General features: G+C 34.2%; 1 protein-coding gene across 1 annotated transcript in view; it reads left to right on the forward strand.

Annotated features, from left to right (window-relative positions):
* MAP3K2 (mitogen-activated protein kinase kinase kinase 2) overlaps nt 1-24139 on the forward strand; it is an 86893-nt gene that overhangs the window by 53149 nt on the left and 9605 nt on the right. The window contains exons 3-14 of the mRNA XM_061199124.1: nt 2976-3094; nt 3767-3807; nt 5324-5423; nt 10812-10925; nt 11097-11184; nt 14507-14637; nt 15570-15649; nt 16941-17008; nt 17185-17277; nt 17994-18200; nt 19632-19780; nt 20162-20293. Coding sequence (XP_061055107.1) covers nt 2976-3094; nt 3767-3807; nt 5324-5423; nt 10812-10925; nt 11097-11184; nt 14507-14637; nt 15570-15649; nt 16941-17008; nt 17185-17277; nt 17994-18200; nt 19632-19780; nt 20162-20293 — 1322 coding nt within the window. The remainder of the gene's footprint in view (nt 1-2975; nt 3095-3766; nt 3808-5323; nt 5424-10811; nt 10926-11096; nt 11185-14506; nt 14638-15569; nt 15650-16940; nt 17009-17184; nt 17278-17993; nt 18201-19631; nt 19781-20161; nt 20294-24139) is intronic.

A 24139-nucleotide genomic window follows, 5' to 3' on the forward strand; every position in this document is an offset into this window, starting at 1 on the left:
GCATGGACTCAGTAGTTGTGACTCGCTGGCTCTAGAGTGCAGGCTCAGTAGTTGCGGCGCATGGGCTTAGTTGCTCCGCGGCATGTGGGATCTTTCTGGACCAGGGCTCGAACCCGTGTCCCCTGCATTGGCAGGCGGATTCTTAACCACTGTGCCACCAGGGAAGCCCTACTTTCTCCTTTTTTAACCATGAGTGCAGTGCCATCATGTGGTCCAAATTCTCCACTTTTGCCAACTTCACCTCCAATTCCAAATTAGATATCCTTTTACTGAATTCATACCAACTTTTCATTTTTGTTGCTCTCACTTGCAGTCTGAACTTTACATTAAATTGATTTACACCATACTTCTCAAATGATACTTATAGTGTGCAAAGAACAGTCATTGCTTAAAAACATGTACAAAGCTAGTCACAAGAAACTATGAATATTTAAAAGTGTGTCACAGATATTTGAATTTTTGATTTAAGATTTTCTCCTGTACTTTTAAAGTAAAATAAGAATATAAGATATCAAATTAAGCATTTCTGATAAATTTTTTATTTGAAATTATTTCCCAAGTATTTTCCGGTTTTCTGCTCAACTCACTGTCCTTTTAACGTGTGTCAGAAATACACTGCTTCTCCTGTGTGACTGTTGGTGAGGCTCTGGTATCCTTCAAGCATCCTCTCTGCCATCCTCTCAACTCATGATCCTATGTTGTTTGTAACCTGTCTAATTTTCCTAGTACCTGTAACCACCATCGAGATTCGTAATAGAGTAAAACAGTCTAGGAATAGTTAGAACAGTGCTTGTAGTGTATGTTCACCACTTTGCTTGATCCTTTGGGGATTTGTTAGCTTACATCTTATCAAAAGTAAGTTACCTACTGGGTACTTATTTACCATCTGATTCTCCTTCATTCCAGAAGAAGAAGGAATTCAATTAAGTAACCCTTCAGTTGTATGTCATCTCCCTAAGAAGTTACTTTTATTCAAATAGCTCTCTTTACTTCTTTACATGTACTATAGAAAACGGTATTCATTTTTTTAAACAAGGAAGTTAGTATATGTAAATGTGATACGAGATTTAAGCCAAAGCCTTCCCAGGCATTTATTTATTTTGGTGTTATAATATTAAACATGTAATGTTAAACATTAAATATTGTGAAAATGCCTAAATTCAAGTGTTTAATGAAGAAAATAATTAAAACATAGATATGTTTCAGAGTTTTCCTTTCCCCAGTGTAGAATTAAGGGTCTTACTTTTCTTAAGAAGGTTACATCAGATAATTTTATTCCAGTTCAGATCATTTTCAGCTTATTCTTTTCCTAAGGGAGGATTTATTTTTATCAATAAATGACATAATCTGGCTTGGACCCATATACAGTACACATGTTGTGATTACATTATACCCATCTGGCTCAGTTACTGTTTGGCTAAGCTAATATTATGTAGAAATTTTATTTTACAAAGAATACTTTGTGAAGGATTAAAATTTTCTCCAGACCTGGAATTTATTAACAAAACCTTTGGAGCCATTATTTTAATTTTAATATGCAAGTTTTTTCACTGTAGAACAGAATATATTGAGTGTTGTAAAAAATTAACACGTTAGAGAAGGCAGCTATTTGTGTGTTTGAAAGACTGATGAAGCCATTGACTTGCCACATTCTTTTTTTTTTTTTAATTTTATTTATTTATTTATTTATTTTTGGCTGTGTTGGGTCTTCGTTTCTGTGCGAGGGCTTTCTCTAGTTGTGGCAAGCGGGGGCCACTCTTCATCGCGGTGCGCGGGCCTCTCACTATCGCGGCCTCTCTTCTTGTGGAGCACAGGCTCCAGACGCGCAGGCTCAGTAGTTGTGGCGCACGGGCTGAGTTGCTCCACGGCATGTGGGATCTTCCCAGACCAGGGCTCGAACCCGTCTCCCCTGCATTGGCAGGCAGATTCTCAACCACGGCGCCACCAGGGAAGCCCCATTGCCACATTCTTTTTAATGATCTCCCTTTACAGGATAAAGCATGTTTTAATTACTACTGCTCTGGAACATAAATTATTCTTCACCAAAATGGTTACATTTTAAAATGTAAGCTGTAAAGTCCCTCGGTTCCTTTATTTACCAATTGTTGATTATCATTAGTAGAGTTGATTTACCAGTGAAAATCAATTAAATTGTCTCTGAAGTTTTCCAGAGATCATATAATTGACATTACTAGGAGGCTTATGCTTATAGTCTTAGAAAGAAATCTTTGATGTGTTTGGAAGAGATTACAAGTTCATGGTTCATGATCCTTTCATTCAGTTTTATGGATTCATTACTTTTTTCTTGCATTGATACCTTTTAAGTTGTTAGTGGCTGAGACCATTAGTTTGTTAAATGTAGTCTTGTTGAACGTTATGGTGAAGAAGTTAAAAAAAAAACACTTCCAAGTATCAGTAGGTCTTCATCCACCGATAAAGCATTTCTTTGTTTCTGACTTGAAGTATCGATGAAAGAGAAAAACTCTAAAAGGAATTCCATACTTTGAACATAAATGTTAAATAATGATGGTATTTATAGAAAGTTGTTTATTTTTTCCCCACTTGTTTTAATTAAGATTTTAGATGTCTTGTTGATGTTTTGTTTAGGAGTCATAGAAAAGAATTTGTCATAACAGGGCTGTTTTGACCCATATGCTAGGATGTTACATCATTAGAAGCATCAGAATGACTTTACTTGCCTTATAAATGTCTCGTGTGAACACCTATGCAAGTATGATGCAAGTGCTTGAGTCTAGTGCAGTTTTAATGTTACTTGTATTCAGTTTTTAAATAACTAAATTTTTATTTCACCAAAATAGCAGGAATGTAGGCATTGAAAATGTTCTAGATGCATTTTTTTGCATTAAATTAATGTATTTTTGCATTAAATTTTACTATAAATTTTGTATTGATGTCTATGATAAATACATATTGAAATTACAATTCTGTGTATATGTTATTTTAAAAATACCTAGATGATCAGCAAGCTTTGAACTCAATCATGCAAGATTTGGCTGTTCTTCATAAGGCCAGTCGACCAGCATTATCCTTACAGGAAACCAGAAAAGCAAAATCCTTATCACCAAAAAAGCAGGTATTTGTCTCAATAATATTTTAATAAATATATATTGTTATTCTATGAATTACTTTCTTTGAATATCCTAATCGTATAGAGGGTTTGTTTAAAGTGATTAGCTTTTACACTTTCGAATCAAGTATTTTGTTGTTTGTCATACATTTTTCCATAGGGTATCTGTTTTGTTTTGTTTTGTTAAATGGTAGTTTCATTTAATGTGGTAACTTCTCTCTAGAGTTGATGTTTCATCCAATTCTTAAGGCACGTAACACAAGCAAATGGTTTTTATTTAAAATAGTCTATTATTCTGTATATTTACAGATGAAGATCATTTTGATTCTTTTTTTAATTAATTTTTATTGGAGTATAATATAAAATTTGTTTGGGATGTCGAACATAAAAAGTGGAAATATAGTATTCTGTATTGCCCTCTAACAGAATTAGCAAATGTCGCAGACCCATGATGCCATCAGTAATAGACCTTGGTGCTCTTTCCTGTTGAGCCCAGATTCAGCAATCTAGTTCTCAGCTCAGCTCTTTGGTAGACACTATCAATTGATTGCAGTTGACACTGAAAATGAAACCTCCTTCCCCCTCTGCTCTATTTTAAATGAGTGACTAAGAAAAAAGTGGTTTAGAAATTCTGGAAATTTTATCTGATCTCTGAAATGATTTATTATTTCATTACAGAATGATGTCCGAGTCAAATTTGAACACAGAGGAGAAAAAAGGTAAGGAAGGAAACATTATATGTCGGTTTATTGATATAATCAAATGCATGTCCTAGTTAAGACCATTAGAGGTTGTTTTTAGAATTTTAATGAAGGTTCAGGGCTTACAAATTGAGAATGGAATAGTCCTTGGTAACTGTAATGTGTACTTGGACTTAAGATAGAACCTGTCAAAATTCAGGCTAAACATCAGAAATGATTAATGTTTTTACTTTGCAGTACTAGGAAATAAATAAGGTCATTGCATAATGCAGTTTTAAATATTACCGTTTTTTAAAATTTTTACTCAGTGGAAATTAAATATATTTCTCCTTATTATAATTGTATCATCCCTTCAGATACCATATAGAATTTAGGTGCATGGACTTAAATTCACAATTTTGATTATTCTCAAGAGACTTTAATCATATGACCTGTATTTAATTAATAACATTGAGGAAAGTGAGTTGGAATGGTGACTACAAATTACTTAGCGGAGGTGGAAGCCTAGCCTTCAACTGGGTATCTGTATCTCAGTGGAATGGTGGAAGTCGTAGTAGTGGTGGTTGACAACAGAATTGCTAAACAAGACCTAATAGGAGTTAGAGAAGATGGGATTTTATTTCTATTATTAGTGTCTCATTAAATTAATTTAATGAAAGATCTATCCATTTTAAGGAATTTTAAAAGGCTCATAAATCATACAACCTGAAGATGTAAAAATGTTTTACACGGAGATGTTTAAAAAAAAGAGGGGGGGGACATACCAGATATACCATACATGTATTGTCCAATCTACTTTTTTCCTATTTACAATTCTTTATGGATATTTTCTCAATTTTTTTTTTATTCATTGAGCACTATTTATTGAGTACTTACTATATGCTAGGCTATGAAGGGAATAAAGTAAGTGAAATAGACATGATCCTTCCTGTTACAAAACCTACGGTCTAGTAGAATAGTCTCCAAGCTTAGGTGCATGGTCCCCAGGGGCAACACAAGTCAATCCTTTGTGAAATACGAAGAAAATTCTAGAATTTAAAAATTTTAACCCTTTAAAGATATTTATCTGGGGGAGATATGCTTACATGATCTATATATGTGCTCAGAAATGTTGAGTTGATAAGGGTACAGGAATCAAAATTTGGATCCCTGGAGAACAGCTTTATTCTTTTTAACAGTTTCGATGCATTTCATCGTATGGATGTCACATAGTTAAGTTTAATCACTTTCCTCAATGAACATTTTACATTGCTCTTTTATGTTCATATAACACTTGCAGCACAAATTATAAAGTGCAGAACATTTAGAGAATTTCCTTTTTATAATTTTTATTAAGATAGAACAAACTTCAGAGTTCTTGAACTTTGTATTGAAATATTGGTGCACTTGATCAAAAATGTGCCATTGTAGTGTTTAAGTGAATGTTTACATTTTAACTTAATTTTATATTTCTCTATCCAAGCGATAACTGTTGCAAGTAAGTTGTTTAACTATGCCTAAGAAAATAAAATATATAAAAATTCTGTCTATATAGAATCCTTCAGTTTCCCAGACCAGTTAAACTGGAAGATCTGAGGTCTAAAGCTAAAATTGCCTTTGGACAGTCTATGGACCTACATTATACCAATAATGAGGTAAACATGTACAGTTTAACTTTCAATAGTTCTTATTTTGGAAAACACTGTGTTTATTTAAGAGATTGTTTTAGGATGGTTGTGCTTTTATTTGGGGCTTGATAAGGATATGGCATTTTAGAGAAGAATAAGATAACAGAAGTAAAGTTTAACTTATTAAAATGAGTTTTTTCATTGTGGAAGATATTGAAAGGTGCTACTGTGCAAATAATTGAGAATCTATTAAAGGAGGAAATATATGTATTACTTAGAGGTTTGCTGCTTATTTGTGTTTTATTTTTACTCTTTGTTTTTTATTGATGAACTCTCTTTTCTTTTCATACTGTATACTTGTCTACAGAGTCAACAGAGCTTTGGTAGTTGGACAGTTTAGTTAAAGCTTAAAGGATTACTTTCATGTTTGTAAGGACGTGATTAGATCATCATGTTTATGTTTGGGAGTAAGTACGTGTAATCTTAAGGGCTCACTATGACATTCAGGAGCTCTGTGTTCTGGGGAATCCCTTTTGAACCTTCTGTAAAATTTGGATTGCAAATCTCTGAGATTTCTTTCAAGTCCTGTGATCTCAGATCAAGATCTTGAGATTTAAAAAATTTTAGGGACAATTTAGTTAATTGGTTAATTTGGTTTTTTTCCCTGTCGAAAAATACTGTTGAATTTGCCAGGCATGATGGCTATGATTTATGAATTACAGCCCCTCATGGAGTTTATAGACTTGTGGTAGAAGCAGACAGTTAATAATTGAATTGTTTAAATATGTGAAGTTCTTTGAAGGAAATGCATAAAGTGTTATGATAAAGGATAAAGGCAAGGGCAGTAGGTGTCCTATTTAGGTGGTACTAAGGAAGAGCTGAATGAAGTGGTACTGTTTAGTTGTTGAGATTTGAAGTATGAAAAGCCAACCCTGCAAAGAGTTTGAGGGGAACAACATTCCTGACAGAGAGAGCAGCTCGAGAGCAGAGCATACAGAGATCCTAAGATGGAAAAGACTTGTGTGTCAGGAATAGAAAAAGTGTCAGCGGGAATGGAGTGACAGTGGAAAGTTCAGTAAAAATTAATTTGAGAAAATGTGAAAGTACTTTGCAAATATTAAAGCATTGTGCTAATAAAAATATTTGAAATATTAGATTTTCAAATGAATTATTGTTATTTTAAAGCAAAAGAACATGCTAATGTAGCTTGTCTAAAGAAACCACTTATAGCTGAAAGTGGAAAATATTTTGATAAAGTAAAAATCCATATCCAAATAATATTTCTGAACAAAGTGATGAGTATTATACTGTGGTAATACCTTAAAATGTTATTTTTCAAATACTTTTTTGGGTTTTCAGTTAGCCATGAACACCTCTTGTTGCCTGGCCCTATCTTGATATTTATTTCTGTTTGTGCTGGCCTGATTTCCATCTGCCAGCCCCTGAGACTCTGAGGGCTTTTCAGAGGTATGGCTATAGGGTGTAAGCTGAAGTACATATGGCGGTGGGGAATTGGGATTGGCGATATGAGGATGTGGTGGGAGGTGGGGATGGATGGGCCCCACTTACCAGCTGTGGTAAGTGCTGGATAGTATACCCTTTATGGGGCTCCTTCTCTTCCCTGTCTTCCCCATTCCCCTATCAGTGTTTCCTAGTATCTTTTATAAACATACTTGAATCTTTATCTCATGGTATGATTCTAAGGAACCCAGTTATATCTTTGTTTTGGGTTTGTTTGGTCTAAAATTGTATCATGGAAAACTTTCAAATGCCAAGATACATTGACTACAATATTGTCTTAATCTGTGAGCTTAGTAGTTCTATCAAGAAAAATGAAGTTAGTTTGACATGATTTGTTCCTATTGTACCTGTCTGAGCCCCTAAAATTACTGTTTATTTTCTGAGTTCTCCCAATTTGTTTATAGGCATACCTTGGAGATACTGCAGGTTCAGTTCCAGACCACTACAATAAAGTGACTATTGTAATACAACTAGTCACATGAATTGTTTGGTTTCCCAGTGCATATAAAAGTTATGCTTACATTATAATATAGTCTCTTAAATGTGCAATAGCATTATGTCTAAAAAAAAATCTTACTTAAAAATACTTTTATTGCTAAAAAATTCTAACCATCATCTTAGCCTTCAGCAAACTGTAATCTTTTTGTAATAGTAACATCAAAGATCACTGATCATAGATCACCATAACAATTATAATAATAATGACAAAGTTTGAAATATTTGGAAGAATTACCAAAATGTGACACAGAGACATAAGGGGAGTAAATGCTGTTGGAGAAATGGTGCCAGTAGACTTGCGGCAGGGGTGCCACAGGCCTTCAATTTGTAAAAAACACGGTATCTGTGAAGTGCAGTAAAGTGAAGCACACTAAAACAAGGGGTGCCTGCATATAATTTTTTCTAGGGTTTTCTTGAGTATTGACATCAAGCTAATTGATCTGTAGTTTTAGGAACCCTCTCCCATTGTCTAAAAATTGGAAAATGTCTCCATTTCAGTTTCTTTTTCTCATGCTTTCTAAAGGATTTCTGAGAGTGGTTTTGCCATTACGCTGGGTGGCCTCTTGGCAGAAATGTGGTGGAGGAGGCATTGGGGTAACATTACATTGTTTAAAACTGTCTTGCAACTCTTGAGTTTCTGTGAGAATCTGTGATTCTGTGAGTTAACCATGTCCTGATTCACATCATGACAAGCCCAGGGCATGTCCTTGGACATTGGGGGCACTAGGGAAAGACTTAACAAGGGTTATTAGTTTCGTGGACTTGTAGACAAGCTAAAAACTCATTTAGACTGCTTGTTTTTCCAGTTCTATAAATATTTTTTTTCTCGTGTAATATAAAATCCTCTGTTCTAAAAGACTATAACTTCTGGTTTGCCAGAATGGAAACAAGCAAATTTAAGCTGGGATTGGTTGGATCTGTGAGTTAGGCTACTCTTTATGTAATAAAGTGTCGGGTGTGTGTGTATTGTCACAGGAGATAAATGGGGGTGTGCAGGCAAAAGTAAGTGGGTTTTCTAAGACCTTTCCCATTTTAGATGGGTAGAGGAGGACCAGCCTTTTTATAGACAGTTTTCATGTTTCACTATGTGAAGTTAGGAAGATAATTAACTTATTTCAAATTTAGGTTCTATTTAACGGGGTTTTAGACTTAATTTTTAGTTTCCTTTCCAGAAATGATTTTTATTAACATACAACTGGATTTATCAGTAATAAGCCAGAGGCAAATAGATTTTATGAATGAGGCCAAAATGAATTCACCAAGCAGGGAAGTATTGGGTGACTTATTGAGTATAATTTAGGTAGGGTGGGACTTGTTCGTGACTCTTAGTCTTTGTTTTAAAATGTGTAATGAGTGATCTCAGCACATATGAGGGATTACATCAGCGATACATAGACAGTAGTCCAGGCTGCCACTGCAGGTACTCCAGAATGTCCAGATTTCACTTTCGTAAGCTAAAGAAGAGCGGAATCATTTATGTTCATACTTTGTTACTGTGATTTAAATTAGTGTTTTTTTCCTTCCAAAGCAGCAGTATCTTGGAGAAGTAAACAATCCAATTATAAATAATGTGTAGTTAAAGTAAACATTCAGGTTTCCCCCTAAATGAAAAGTTGGCAAAACAATCCTCTTCATTGCTTTAAAATGTTTTCTAGTGCTTAAAATATAATTTAAAAACTGTTAAAGATGGGAACAAGGTGTACCAATATGGTTCATGATTGATAGGAAAATGAAAGGAATTTAATTAAGTAGATCAGACTTGTGCTATGATACCAAACAGTTAATATTCTTTTTTTTGTTAGAAAAAAATTATCACAGAGAAAAAAAGGCCTGATAGTAGCTAAATTGTGACAGTATAAAACTAGCTATATGAACAGAAATTGGGAATATAATTTCAAGTACAGAGTAAGTAAATGTAAGCAGATTGTATGATGTAATTCACATTAGTTCTGCTTTGTATTTGTGTCTGGCAGCCTTTCTTAAAACAAGGAATAGTTTTCATAAAGAAATCTACGGCGAATGAATGCACACCATGTCAGCTAGTGGGTTTGGGTGCAGATGAAGCTTTTACCCTATGATATTTATTAAACAATATTTACCAAGTATTTGGTTTTTGATGTGCTCTGTGTTCATTGCTGGCTTAGGGGGAGTCCTTACCTGCAAGGTATTTGTACTGTAGAGGACCCTTAACTAACTAGGCCTTTACGTTTGATTGGCTTATATATACTGTGTTAGTTAGTGCCGGCTCACAAGTATGGAATATGTTCACTTGTTTTTATTCTGTCCTTTCAGTGAAACGGAATGTACTTTGAAGATTATTGACAAAGTCATCTTAAGCTACTAAGTTTACATTTTTTTTTTTAAACTTTTTTTTTTTTTTTTTTTTTTAATTTATTTTTAGCTGTGTTGGGTCCTCGTTTCTGTGCGAGGGCTTTCTCCAGTTGTGGCAAGCAGGGGCCACTCCTCATCGCGGTGCGCGGGCCTCCCACTATCGCGGCCCCTCCCGCTGCGGAGCGCAGGCTCAGTAGTTGTGGCGCACGGGCTGAGTTGCTCCACGGCATGTGGGATCTTCCCAGACCAGGGCTCGAACCCGTGTCCCCTGCATTAGCAGGCAGACTCCCAACCACTGCGCCACCAGGGAAGCCCTACATTTTTTAAAAAAAGAAGTATTTTATTAAGTAGTATGAATCATGCTTTTTCCTCACAGGCTGTTCAGGTGCTTTTGTCCCTTATAACATCTGATCCATGAGAGGACTAATGAAAGCAGATTTCAACATTCAGGGGTTACTGTAGGATGGTTCACCCATTTAGCTTACTTGTTTTAGACTGTAGCGGTCAAGTCAGAGATAAGAGCGCCAGGTAGGGTGTAGATTGCAGGTACATTACTGGAGGCACCCCTCCATGGCATCCGTCACTGATGCTCATTGTATTTTGTATGTTGGTAAGCATACCGGGTGAGGACGAGAATCTGTGGTTGCTATAAAAAAAGTAAACCTTTCATCAATGCAGATAAAAGATAGTACTTTTATTTTACATAGTTTTTGTGTATGTTCCTTAATGCTGTTTTGAGGTGAAGATATTATAACTTAAGGTTAATAATATTATGGAAATATCCTAGAAAATTGATCTTTAATCTTTAAATGTGTTTTCTAGAAGAATTTAATGTTCATTAAAGGAAAAAAATGTATTAATCCATACTCATTTTATGATTTTAGCGATGGTAGGATGGGAAGAGCAAAACAATCTAGATACATGTATTCATTCAGAATTTCATTATACTGACAAATCAAAGAGCAAGGTATTTTGAGATTTATAATTCCATAGTAATGGAGATGCTCCTGGGAGGACTTGACCTGGTGAGATGGCTACATAATTCTTATGTTCCCTTTTGTTTAGTTGGTGATTCCATTAACCACCCAAGATGACTTGGACAAAGCTGTGGAACTGCTGGATCGTAGTATTCATATGAAGAGCCTCAAAATATTACTTGTAATAAACGGAAGTACACAGGTATGAATTGGGATTTTTTTTTTCAGTGAGGATTATAGGATTTATGCTTGTAAAAGTCAATATATGAAACATAGTTACATAGAATGCCTGGGTTGTATTTGGTAGGGGAAAGGATTCTGATTAAAGCCCTAAAGGGGAAGAATAGCATGAATCTTCTTTTTTTCTTCGTAGGCTACTAATTTAGAGCCATTGCCATCACTAGAAGATTTGGATAACACAGTATTTGGAGCAGAGAGGAAAAAAAGACTTTCTGTAGTAGGTAAGAAAGCTAGTGTCGAAATCATGAAATGGGTGATTTCTTGGTTTCATCTCCATCCTTTAAGGTAGGGCAACACCTAAACATAATCCTGATAAATAGCAGCCTATCTCTGTACTCTTTGTAATTTAGTTCAGTTAACTATGTTCTGGTATCTGATGTCCCTTGAAAAGTTAATGTCAAGTATTACACGATTAGCAGTCTCCAGTTTAAATATTTCCTTTCTTTATATACCCAGGGTATTTTGATGTTTAACAAGTTAAAAGAAAACCTCAAAAGTGTTTTAATTGTACAAATAAGCTGAAGGGAAAAAAATTAAATGAAGTAATTCTAACATATTAAAATTAATGGATGGACTAAGTTCATAAACCTTTCTCTAGGTTTTAGTTATTGCCAAGAATGCTACCAAAATAAAGATTGCTAAGAATTTCCAGATTATGTTTTATAATTACTTTGTTAGTCATTAAAAATACACTTATATTTAAGTTTATGGTAAAAAGAAAAATGGATCCTGTGTGCCTTTTTTTTTTTTTTTAAAGGAGGCCTATTAGAGAGGCATAGGCTGGGCAGAGGTGCTCTGAACTCCCCAGTTCTGTGTATCTTCTTCAATTTGTATAAAACATTGATAATCTACATTTTTATATGATAAAAACATTTCATTGCTCGAAAAACACTTATAAATCTTTTTAACAGGGCAGTGAATATGGGTATTAAAGATAGCATGAAAACATATGTGAGGGATGGATTTAAAGGGGGAAGTAGGAGACATAAAACCGATGAATAAGGAGGAAGCAGGAAGGGAATCTAAGACTGGTGATAGAAGAAGATTGTTAGTAATGAAAGAAAAGATTAAATTAGCATGTGAACCAACCAAAAAATCTGTTATTCATCTTCTGTTTTGGTACCCAAAAGCTTTTTTATGACTACTTCCTTCTAAGTGTCTGTCTTTTGTCTTACTTTGGGTTTGAGAAGTGTTGGAAGTATGAGCAGCAGAGATAATATACAAGTAAAATAAAAATTGCTTGTCTTCATTTGGATGTATTTTGATATAATTTAAATTTTTGATGAAAGAACATTAGGGGTACCTGAATTCAAATGCCAGCTCTATAATTAACCTGAGACCACTAACATTGTCCTCATCTTTAAATCATGGGATTGTTGTAGCAGTCAATTGAGAGAAGACTTTTTTTTCTTTTTAATAAATTTATTTATTTATTTTTGGCTGCGTTGGGTCTTCATTGCTGCGCATGGGCTTTCTCTAGTTGCGGTGAGCGGGGGCTCCTCTTCCTTGTGGTGCCTGGGCTTCTCATCGTGGTGGCTTCTCTTGTTGCAGAGCACGGGCTCTAGGTGCACGGGCTTCAGTAGTTGTGGCGCAAGGGCTCAGTAGTTGTGGCTCACAGGCTCTAGAGCGTAGGCTCAGTAGTTGTGGTGCACGGGCTTAGTTGCTCTGTGGCATGTGGGATCTTCCCAGACCCGGGCTCTAACCTGTGTCCCCTGCATTGGCAGGCAGATTCTTAACCACTGCACCACCAGGGAAGTCCCTGAGAGAACACTTTTAAACTACATTTTGCTTTTCAAACTAGAAAGCATGACTATTATTAATCATACATTTATTTCTTTATCCTTTTTCTTATCATTATAGTACCTATCATTTTAAAGTAAAAAATTCCTAATTCATCTTAGTTGCATTAGACAGAACAAGCTAAATACATTAGTTAAATTGACATTTTAAATTCATTTTGATTTAAAACTGTACTGAATGTCTCACTCTTATTCTACTAATAAATATTCTTGTTTGACTTCAGTGCCAGCATAAGAAGAAACTGGAAATTGTAAAGTATAAAATTTACTAGTCTTTTCTTGGCACCTCTTTAAACTTGAAATGGCTTTGATAGATATGACCATTATCTTTTTTCCTTATTTATTGATCATTATCTCCTTCAATTATTTTTACAAAAGATAGAGGAAGAACTTCCTTTGGGATGGGAGTATATGCTGGTGTGGAGGTTTTGACCAAGAGTGCATTGGCATACCTATTAATAACAAAGGTTCAAAAAAATGGGTTATCAATTAAGAAGATGAAGAAATTTTCTAAGCTTTTTTTCTTCCCTATCTGCTTCGAATAATGAGTATATTTATCTTCGTTTATAACTAGGGGCATATGGAAGAAATAAAAATATTAGGGACATTGTGATCATAGTTGTTACAAAGCCCAAAATCAACCACTGGCTCAATAGTTCCTAATAATTTTGGAGTCCCGTGTAGAAAAATTATCTTTTTCATGCATATCTCTTGATAATCATTTTGTTCTCTTTCTCCCATCTCTTCACTAACAAATGCCGACACGTATTTACAGTGACCCCTTTACATGAGGCAAAAGCCTTTTTTGCTTTAAATCTGACCAGAACTCAAATGCTCACATGATTTCATCATATCTTTTTTATAGTTTAATTTCAAAAAATAAGGAGGAAAGCTGAGAAACTGTGTTAATAAACATAGCATAATTAGATGAACTATATTAGATTCTCTAATTTTCTAAACTATGAAGAAATTTAAATTCCAGGAATATGGCTTGCCACCAAAAGCCTAATTTTAAGTACCCAAGAATAAAATCCAGGATTCCAAATTGGAAACATTCTAATGTTGACTAAATGACTAAGAAGTAACCTCACTTTAGGTTTCTAAAGATTAAAGAGCGGCAATGGAAAGAACATCATGTAGACAGATGTGCACAGCATATGTTCATTATGAATAATTTTGCCATCACAACACCCTTGCAAAGGAGAGATTTAGTCCCATGTTTACAGATGAGGAAGCAGGTTCATGGCGATTGGATAACTTTCCCAAAGACGCAGAGCTGGTAAATAACTGGAACTGAGATTTAAATTGAGGTTGGACTGTAAAGCCCATATTCTTTCCACTACATCATGATGCCTTCCATAAATTACATTAAAGCGTAACATATACCAGGGTACAAGTGACCTTTGGAAGTGCAGAAGCAGTGGCATTTGTCTAAAACTCTTTATTGTATTATCAATACAATACTCATAATGCAGTTGCCAGCAGTCAGAAGAACATACCACCTAAATAATGTAAGTGAATATTACAATAAGGTTAATAATTACAGTAGGTGGGAGTTTAGAAAGGAATAAAAACATTGGACGTTTTACAGACATGAGTGCTCTGATAAGCTTTAATAAAAACTAGATTTCAGTTGCTAAAGGCATTCGTATTATAGTCCAGAAATATTGAGTGTATATTTAATTAAAACAAGAATTGGTTCCCTGCTGGAATTTAAAAAATCATATAATTTTTCTCCTTTGAGGTCCCACTAGTAGAGATAGAAGCTCCCCTCCCCCTGGATACATTCCAGATGAATTACACCAGGTTGCCCGGAATGGGTCATTTACCAGTATCAACAGTGAAGGAGAGTTCATTCCAGAGAGCATGGACCAAGTAAGCAAAATTTGGATGTGGTTTTTAATTTCATTTAAAGGGATGTTGTCAGGGAATAGTGTGGTTTGGCAGGTATATGGAGGAGGGGGTGTTTGTTTTACCTCTTCTCCAATCCCATATCTGCCTTTATAAGCGAACAAAGTAGTAGAACTATAGGAAAACCCCACTAATTTACATGTGTCTGTGTGCATTCATGTATAAAGAAGGTGGAATGAGACTGATTCTCTTACGTTGCTTATCCATAAGTGAATGAATGCATTTGTTTATAATCCTGGGATTAACATTCAGATTTTTTTAAATTAACATTTGAAAGACACAGTAAAACTGTAAATATTTAACTTTGTGAAGCTGAGGTTTGTCTACTTTCTAAAACATTTTAAAATGTTTTTTAAAGTTTTGTGGTATTGAAGTATTTTCATGGATTTGCTATTGTTTTCTTAACATTACATTGGCTGCTTATATTATTGCAGGAGTTTACATTTTCTAATCATGTAGCAGTCATGGTATCATTTGTTTCCATTTGGGGGGTACCTTTGTTCAGTTTTCAGTAAATAAAATTATGTGAAGTGTTTTAGCTTTTAATTATTTAGATAATAATCCAGAGAGAAAGAGATAGAAAATTCCTATTTTTCTGTTAGTAAATTTTGAAGTTGTAGCCTACCTACAAGGACAACTACTTTTAAAACATTTAAAAATGAATAACTCTGGGGATGACTGCTGTTGGATATGGAGTTTCTTTTTTGGGTACTGAAAGTATTCTGAGATTATGGTGAGGGTTATACATTCTCAATATTAACCACTGAACTGCACTGTATGCTTTAAATGGGTGAATTTTATGATACATGAATTATATCTCAATAAAGCTGTTTTTAAAAAACAGTAACTTCTGGTTATATCATGCAGACTCAAGGTGGACCCATTTATTTTTCTAGATGCTGGACCCATTATCTTTAAGCAGCCCTGAAAATTCTGGCTCAGGGAGTTGTCCATCACTTGATAGCCCTCTGGATGGGTAATGTTGATTGTAGTTTTTGTTTTTTAATATAGATGGGTAAATATGCATATATATAACGTGTCGAAGTATCAACTCTTTTGTGCTACATTCAGAGGAATGTAGTTGATACTCATCTATACTTACGGCAAATTGATTTTTTCAGTTTGGACAAATTTCTTAACTTCATGGGCTCAGTATCTTTTTTAGTTAAAATGATATCTGATTATAATATTTTGAGTTTCCTGCTTTCTAAATTGTGTTTGAAACTAAAGGCAAACTTAGAATTTATGTACGTTTAGTTTTAAACCTGTGTTGGTGAAACTGCTGTCAAATTTTTCATAATAGGTTTTGTTTTGGAGATTCTTGAGTTGTTGCACCTGTTCAGGATTATGTTCATTCTGGCACCAAGTTATAAATAACATATATTCTTGATAATTATGTCCCAGTATTTTGGTCAATTAAAGTTTAAGTACTTTTGTGAGACAACTGTTCAGGAATATAAGCTGGGGCAAGTTGCATCTGTGAATTTTTGGTTACAAGTGCTCCCTCTCTCTTGGTCTCAGTTGGACAGTGTTCACCTGTAGCATGCAAAGTCAGTACCTTTATTAAGATCATGACCTATTTAATCTCCTCTGGAATTGCTTTATGAAAGCAAATTTGGAAAATATAACTAATATTGTATGGAACTTTACATTTAATTTTTTGTTACCCATATACATGAAACCTTTGTCTGTGCCCATGTCTATCTCAAGATAGATATTTAAAACATTTAAGAAATTCAGGGAAATTGTGTTGTGAAAGCTATATATTGAGTACTTAATACTTGAAAGACACTGTCCTGAGGTAGATAAGTATAAAATTGATGAGTTAGACATTATTATCTCCTTGTTATAAATGCGGAAATAGTCTCAGAAAGGTGATTTACCAAGGTTACAATAGCTAGTTTAAGTGGCAGAGCTAGGATTGAAACACAGGTGTTTCCATGCATCTGTAATTCCAAAATGTATCATTCTTACCACTGTACTCTGTGGGTTAATTTTAAAAGCCAGGCTTTTTGCGGTGCATGTAGCAAATAAGTGTTTGAAAAGAAGTTCCCCCTTTCTCAGTTAATGTTTCAGAGAGAGCGTATATATGTGTATATATATGTATGTGTGTGCATATATATGTATGTATATATAAAAACATATGTTATTTTATATATGTATGTATATATACACATACATACAGATAGATATTGGTATTGCATAAAGATTTTTTAAAATGTCTTAAATATTTTGTCTTGAAATAACAAGACTTTTTCTACTTTTAGAGAGAACTATCCAAAATCACGAATGCCTAGGGCCCAGAGCTACCCAGATAATCATCAGGAATTTTCAGGTTAGACTGTTCACATTCTAAATGTTTAAATGTTATGTCATTGAATAATCTTTTGGCTGGGAGGGCGAGGGAACTTTTTTAAAAAATCAAATAAAAATGAGTAAATGTGTTGTTCATCATTGGAAATATTTGACTTTTGTATAACTTGTATACAACTTTCTTGTGTGTCTTAATAGACTATGATAACCCTATCTTTGAGAAATTTGGAAAAGGAGGAACATATCCAAGAAGGTATCATGTTTCATATCATCATCAAGACTATAATGATGGTAAGTTTATTAGATCAAAGAACAGTTTGTTAAAAATCTCAGAAACAATAAAAATAAACTTGTTCCTATATCACTTAGTTTTCTGCTTAAAACTTTTTTTTAAAGATATTGGATCATAATTAAAACTACAATAACATCTTAGCTTTATGCCAACTTACCTCATAATACTTATCTTTCCCTTAGAAAAAAAAAGGAGTAGTTAAAAATGGTATTAATTAGAAAATTATTCCTTGATGTTGAAATGCCTACTTGCATTGTCCTTTTAAGGAAAAAAAATTGCTGCCTATAAACTTTCCAATTTTTATTTTGTATTTTAAATCATTATTGGAAATGAGAATAAAATATATTTTTTCTCCTTTTTATACAAAATGGAGGGAGTTCTATGCTTTTATGAATGTGTGTGTGTTAACATAAGAGGTTATTTGAATTTATATTCAGATTCTGTTTCTTTTTTTCCCACTTTTCATTTCTGCTTTCACTTTTCTCTTCTTTGTATTTTTATTTTTTACTTCATGATTCAGTGTTAACAAAGATGTTTCTTTGCACTCTTAAAAAATACTATTCTTAAGTTTAAAACATATAATCAAATAATTGCTGTTTTAGTTTCTTAGCCTAGTCACAGAACAAATTTCTGTTCCTTATGTTACAAATTTTAAATACTTTTAATTATAATATATTAATAAAAGTTGCAAGGTAATTCTGTTTTCACTTTGTAGGTCGTAAAACTTTTCCAAGAGCTAGAAGGACCCAGGGGACCAGCTTCCGGTCCCCTGTGAGTTTCAGTCCTACAGACCTCTCCGTAAGCACTAGTAGTGGGAGCAGTATCTTTACCCCAGAGTACGACGAGAGTCGAGTAAGAAGAAGGGGAAGTGACATAGACAATCCTACTTTGACTGTGATGGACGTCAGCCCACCCAGCCGCTGTGAGTAATAGCAATTGGCATAGTGAAATGTGTAGCAGAGCCTTTGCAGAATTTTATAGTATTAAAAAAGAATAAATACCAAGCCAGTCTTCACAGTGAGACCAGAATCTCAAAAGAGGTAAAAATGGTATTTCTAAAGGTGGTTGTAATGTCAGGTATAAACATGGTATTACTGCTATTACTTTAAATGATTCTGTCCTTTGCTTTTATTAGGAAAATTGTTACCAATTAAGTCATTCATTCATTCATTCCACATATCTTTATTGAGTGCTTAGCTCTGAGATTTCAAATATGGCCTCTAAGATGTAATCTAATGGGGAGAATGATGTGCATAGGAATTCACCAGTTAAGAAGGTGACATGTGCAAGAGGCCATGATATATTCTGAAAATGGGGAATAGTTCATTTTTGGCTGAAGTAGAGGGTATCTTACTTGAAACAGTGGAAGTAGAATTAGAATGGTAACTAAGGCCGGATTGTGAAGTATTTGAACTTTATCATGTAAGCAATGTATAAAAGATTCATGCTCAAAGATATTTATTGCAGCAATATTTTTATACTCTGAATTCCTCCCTTTTGTGCTAGTGTTGTCATATTTTACTTTCACATCTGTGACTCTCACTACATTGCTGCTATTTTTGCCTTAGACAACTATATTTTAAAGTGATTAAAAATAGGAGAAGAATGTCTTTTAAATATACCTCCAGTTTATTTCTGTAGATCTTTATGTAGATCCAAGATTCTGTCAGGTATCAAATTCCTTTTGCCCAAAGAATTGTTTTTAACCTTTTCTTGTAGTACGAGTCTACTAGTAATAAATTCTTTCAGCTTTTGTTTGTTTGAAAAACTCATATTTCTCCTTTATTTTTGAAAGATATATTTTTCTGGGTATAGAGTTCTGGGCAGTTTTTTTTCTTTCAGCACTTTAAAGTTATTTCTCCATTGTCTTCTGGCTTGTATACTTTCTGAGGAGAAGTCTGCTGTATTTCTTATCTTTGTTCCTCTGTATATAGTGTGCTTTTTCCCCTGCTGGCTGCTTTCAAGATTTCCTCTTGTTAGAATGAGACCGATGGTCTTTCCAGCTTTCTACATTGTAGGCAGTTGAAAAGCTAATTACAGATATTACTGCAATAAAGATTAGAAGTAGTGCGTCTTACATAATCAGTGGCATCTTAAATTGAGTGAAAAATGCTATTACGTTTATAATCAGGTGAAAAAAAATCTCATTGGAAAAAATTAGTCATAGGGATCTGAACCTTGTTTGGGTTTAGAGTTCTTATAGTTTTCAAAGATGATGATTGTTATGAATTTGGATGAACATGATTTTCCCTTAATATCCAAGCATATTCAATTAAGGATATCACTAATGCAGTAGTCCTTAACCATTGTGTGCCATTGGGCTATTCCATTTTAAGAAAATGTTCTTTTTTAGCACCTCGCGCTCCAACCAACTGGAGATTGGGCAAACTGCTTGGCCAGGGAGCCTTTGGCAGGGTCTACCTCTGTTATGATGTTGATACAGGAAGAGAATTGGCTGTTAAGCAAGTTCAGTTTGACCCAGATAGCCCTGAGACCAGCAAGGTAAGAATCACTGCATAAGCTACTTTGTCACATAATAAGAAGCATTTTTACTAAAATAAATATAACACATAATAGAATTTTTTGTTTTTCCTCAATACAAATTATTTGCAAAAAAAATAGATAACTAGATATGTTTGTTTATTTTGTACTATGGATTTTTCTCTTTTAGTACTCAGTTATATTCCTAATGTGATTTAGTGTTGCTTTAGCATACCATCAAGGACTGTTACAAAAGTTATTATTGTTTAGAGACTTTAAAATGTTTATTCCTTGGGAAGTGAAAATTTCAGAGTGAAATCACCTTGATGGTCCATGAAGTTAGAATTTTTTTGCTTTTACTAGCAATGCTGTAAAGACTTAACAGTGAGTTCTGTCTTTCAGGAAGTAAATGCACTTGAGTGTGAAATTCAGTTGTTGAAAAACTTGCTGCATGAGCGAATTGTTCAGTATTATGGCTGTTTGAGGGATCCCCAAGAAAAAACACTTTCCATATTTATGGAATATATGCCAGGGGTAAGTTAGTACATCCTTTGAAAATAGAGATATTCTATTTAAAGTCTTAGTTGAGAATAAAGAAAAACAACAAAACTTTGATTATAAAATGTTAAGGACATTTTGGAAGAGTTTTAAATGAGAAATGGGTAATATAATTTTATTTTCTGTCTTCTTCATCTATCTTTGTATTTTTTAACTCGTTTTTAAAAATACTAAAGTATACTAAAATAGGTTACAGACATCATAGCAGTCTATACTCAGATTTCCCTAAATGCCCTAAAAATAACCTGTAATAACTGGCTTATCCAAACCAGGACTCAGTCCAGGACCACACATTACATTTTGCTACTATGTCTCTTATTCCTCTTTTAATCTAGAACAGTTTTAGGTGACAGATTCGACAAAGAGACCAAGCTATTGGTGCTTTGTGACCACCTAGAGGGGTGGGATAGAGAGGGTGGGAGGAAGATGCAAGAGGGAGGAGATATGGGGATATACATATAGGTATAGCTGATTCACTTTGTTATAAAGCAGAAACTAACACACCATTGTAAAGCAATTATATTCCAATAAAGATGTTAAGAAGAAAAGAAAAAAAAGAAAGAGACCAAACTAGTTGTTCTGTTGACAGTCTCATCTCATAGATTTCTCCCCTTGCATCCTCGTGGTGGTGTTTAGTTTGTTTGTTTACCCCCGTATTTCCTGTAAACTCCAAGTTAGATCTAAAATCTAAATTATATTCAAATTCAGCATTTATTCGCATGCATCCTAAATGATGCTGTGCATCCCATTAGGAGACATACAATTTCTGGTTGTTCTACTGGTAGTGATGCTAAGATTGACTGCTTGACTAGGGTGATTGATGTCCTGATTCTTCCATTGTAAAGTTTTGTTTTTTCCTGAAGACCAGAAAGTAATCTGGGCTTACAGCAGTGGCACATAGGAATATCCAGTTCCTTTTCAACCATCCACCTAATGTTTTTAACACAGATTGATAGTTATTGCCTGAGTCAGTAATTTCATTGGGAGGTGAAAAATGTGCTTTGCAAAAAACTCTGTCATTCCTTCTTCATTATTTTTAGTATTTGTAGAGTACATTCTAATACTAATGATTTTCAAGATGGTGGTATATTTACTCACTTAAAAATACATTCATTCTCATAATAGGCAGTATATGTTAGAAAAAGGCTTGATTTATGGGTCTTTAAGGAAATAGCTTATTAGAATTGTATGTAGAATGTACAGGTTGCAGTTTAATCTTATGGATCAATAAAACTGTGGATCAGTATCTCATAGTACAGTTGTCCCTCAGTATCCCCAGGGAATTGGTTCCAGGACCTCCCACGGCTATCAAAATCCAAAGATGCTCAAGTCCTTTATATAGTGGTGTAGTATTTGCATATAAGCTACGCATATCCTCCCATATACTTTGTCATCTCTTAATTACTTATAATAACTAATACACTGTAAATGCTATGTAAATAGTTACAACTACAATGTAAATGCTATGTAAATAGTTGCCTGTGCAGCAAATTCAAGTTTTGCTTTTTAGAACTTTCTGGAATTTTTTTTTCCAGATATTTTCAGTCAGCAGTTGGTTGAATCCCCAGATGCGAGGCCTGCGAATACAGGCCGATTGTAATGGTCTTAAACCATCCTCGGTCTTACAACAGCAACAGTAAATTTTACTTTGATTTTTATCTTCATGAATAATTGTTTATAGGGACACCACTGTTATTCATCATTGCTACTTTTTTATTTTCAAAGATTATGTTGGCAGTGTAAATTGTTTTTTAAAATTTAGTCTACAAAAAAAAAAAAAAATTTAGTCTACAGAAGTAATCCAAAAGAAGGAGAAAGCTGTGAACCTTTATTTTAGTACTATCTGTGATGGAAAAAGTGGAAATATCAATTCCCCCAGTGGAAGTAAATTATGATGGCACTGTCCAAGAGAGTATATATTAAAAATTAAAATTGTGAAGCCCATGTAGCAAAGTTGGAGGAAGTACTTAGAGAAAAAGAATATAAAATGCTTTTTAATATCGGTAATGATATTTTAAAAGTGTCTGTATTTGGACAAGAACAGAAGAAACTTAGAAAAATGAAAATGTATTATGTTGGGATTGTGATTGACTTTTCTCTTATTCAGATTCCCATTACTGTTTGTGCAACAAATATTTAAATTAAAAATAAGGAAATAACTATGAATAAATGTGAATAGAGACCCAGATTGTTGAAGATAAAATTAATTAAAATGGCTCATTGGTTAGAACCAGTTTACATCACAAATAGAGATATGGGTAATCTTTATATATTTAGCAATCTTAAGACTAAACTAGGACTATTCAGGAAAAGGCGTTAGATCATGTTTCTCATTAGGTTTTGTAAAGGCAGCTGTCTTTTCAAAGTCTAGGTTATCACTCCTTTAATTTGAAAAGCATGTTACTAAATTAATGATAGTTCACTGACAATCTAAATGAATTATGTGTACGGCAAGCCCATGGCATATATGGGATGGACATAGATGTTCCTAGACTTCCGTGAATCTCCAAGTCTGTAAATGATGCTATATAATTTCTTTCATTAAATTTTGGTATAATGGACCCCTTTATGCCCTAGATTCAAGCTTTGCCAAAATTGCCATTCCATTCTTCAGTTTTTCCCAACATAACATTCCATTCCTTAGTCTATCTAAAACTACTTTCACACCGGAACCATAACTTTCTTTTATTTCCAATACCTGACCTAGCAGTTGACTTCTCTCTGTTACTCTTACACACACACACACACACACACTGTTTTTATCTGACACAGTGCTTTCCAGCCCATTCCAGTTGTTCACACTGAAGAAGATAATATTTTCATGTTACACAGCAGTAAACAGACTACACTGATGGAGCTGTTAGCACCATGGGCCACTGGCCCAGCTACCTGAGGGCCCAGAGGATCTGTAAGTCTGACACTCATTTGCAGCCTACAAGTATCTGGGGGCTTATGGTTTGGAAAGCTCAGTTCTAGCTGTGTTATTTTGTGCATTACTACAAGTAGAGACATAATAAGTTGACTGAAGAACAAGCCTCATTGAGTTATAGGTATGACTGGTTGTCTGGGTTCACTCACTGCCTAAGGCTTTCCACATGTGTTTGCAAGTTGGGGTCAGCAGAATTGCATCTTGCTGTCCCTTCAGGGATTGCTCATGAATAGTGGAAACAGCAAATGGCTAAACCTGTAAAATCCAAGGATCTATTTTTATATGACAAAGTACACAGGTTACCAAAATTCAAGGAAAGACAGGAACATTTGGATATGTTATCTCTAAAAGATTTTGTCCCTCAGGAAGCATTTTATTTCCATCTTTTAAAGTCGTGATTATTTATCAAATTTGCACATTGGAATCATCAGGGAAGCTTTTTCAAAATTCAAGTGCCTATGTCTCACTTCAGATTGATTCCCTGTTCTCAGAGATGGTACCTCATCCTGCCTAAAACATGTAAGAAAATTAGAAATTCCTTTTTAATATATTTTTCTCATGTTTTGAACTAAAATGGTGAGTATATAAAAGAAAAACTTTAAAATCTCACGTGTGTTCAGATCTTCTAATCATACCCATTCTTTCTCCTGAGAAGTAAGTTTGCAGGTATCAATAAAACTGTGTTTTAAAAACAGAGTAAGAACAAAATAAATAAAATTAAAGTAGGACGTATATAGAAGAGCAAGTAGGAAAATCAAAAATGTATTCAGGGCAAAAACATTGCAAGATAAAAGTACTGGAGAATTTTAAAAAATACAGTTGCAAGGAACAGGAGATAGAACCAGCATAGTCATAGAAACAAGGGTATCAGTCAAAGAATAGTTTTAAAGGCT

Source organism: Eubalaena glacialis, chromosome 1, assembly GCF_028564815.1.
Source record: "Eubalaena glacialis isolate mEubGla1 chromosome 1, mEubGla1.1.hap2.+ XY, whole genome shotgun sequence".
Lineage (NCBI taxonomy): Eukaryota > Metazoa > Chordata > Mammalia > Artiodactyla > Balaenidae > Eubalaena > Eubalaena glacialis.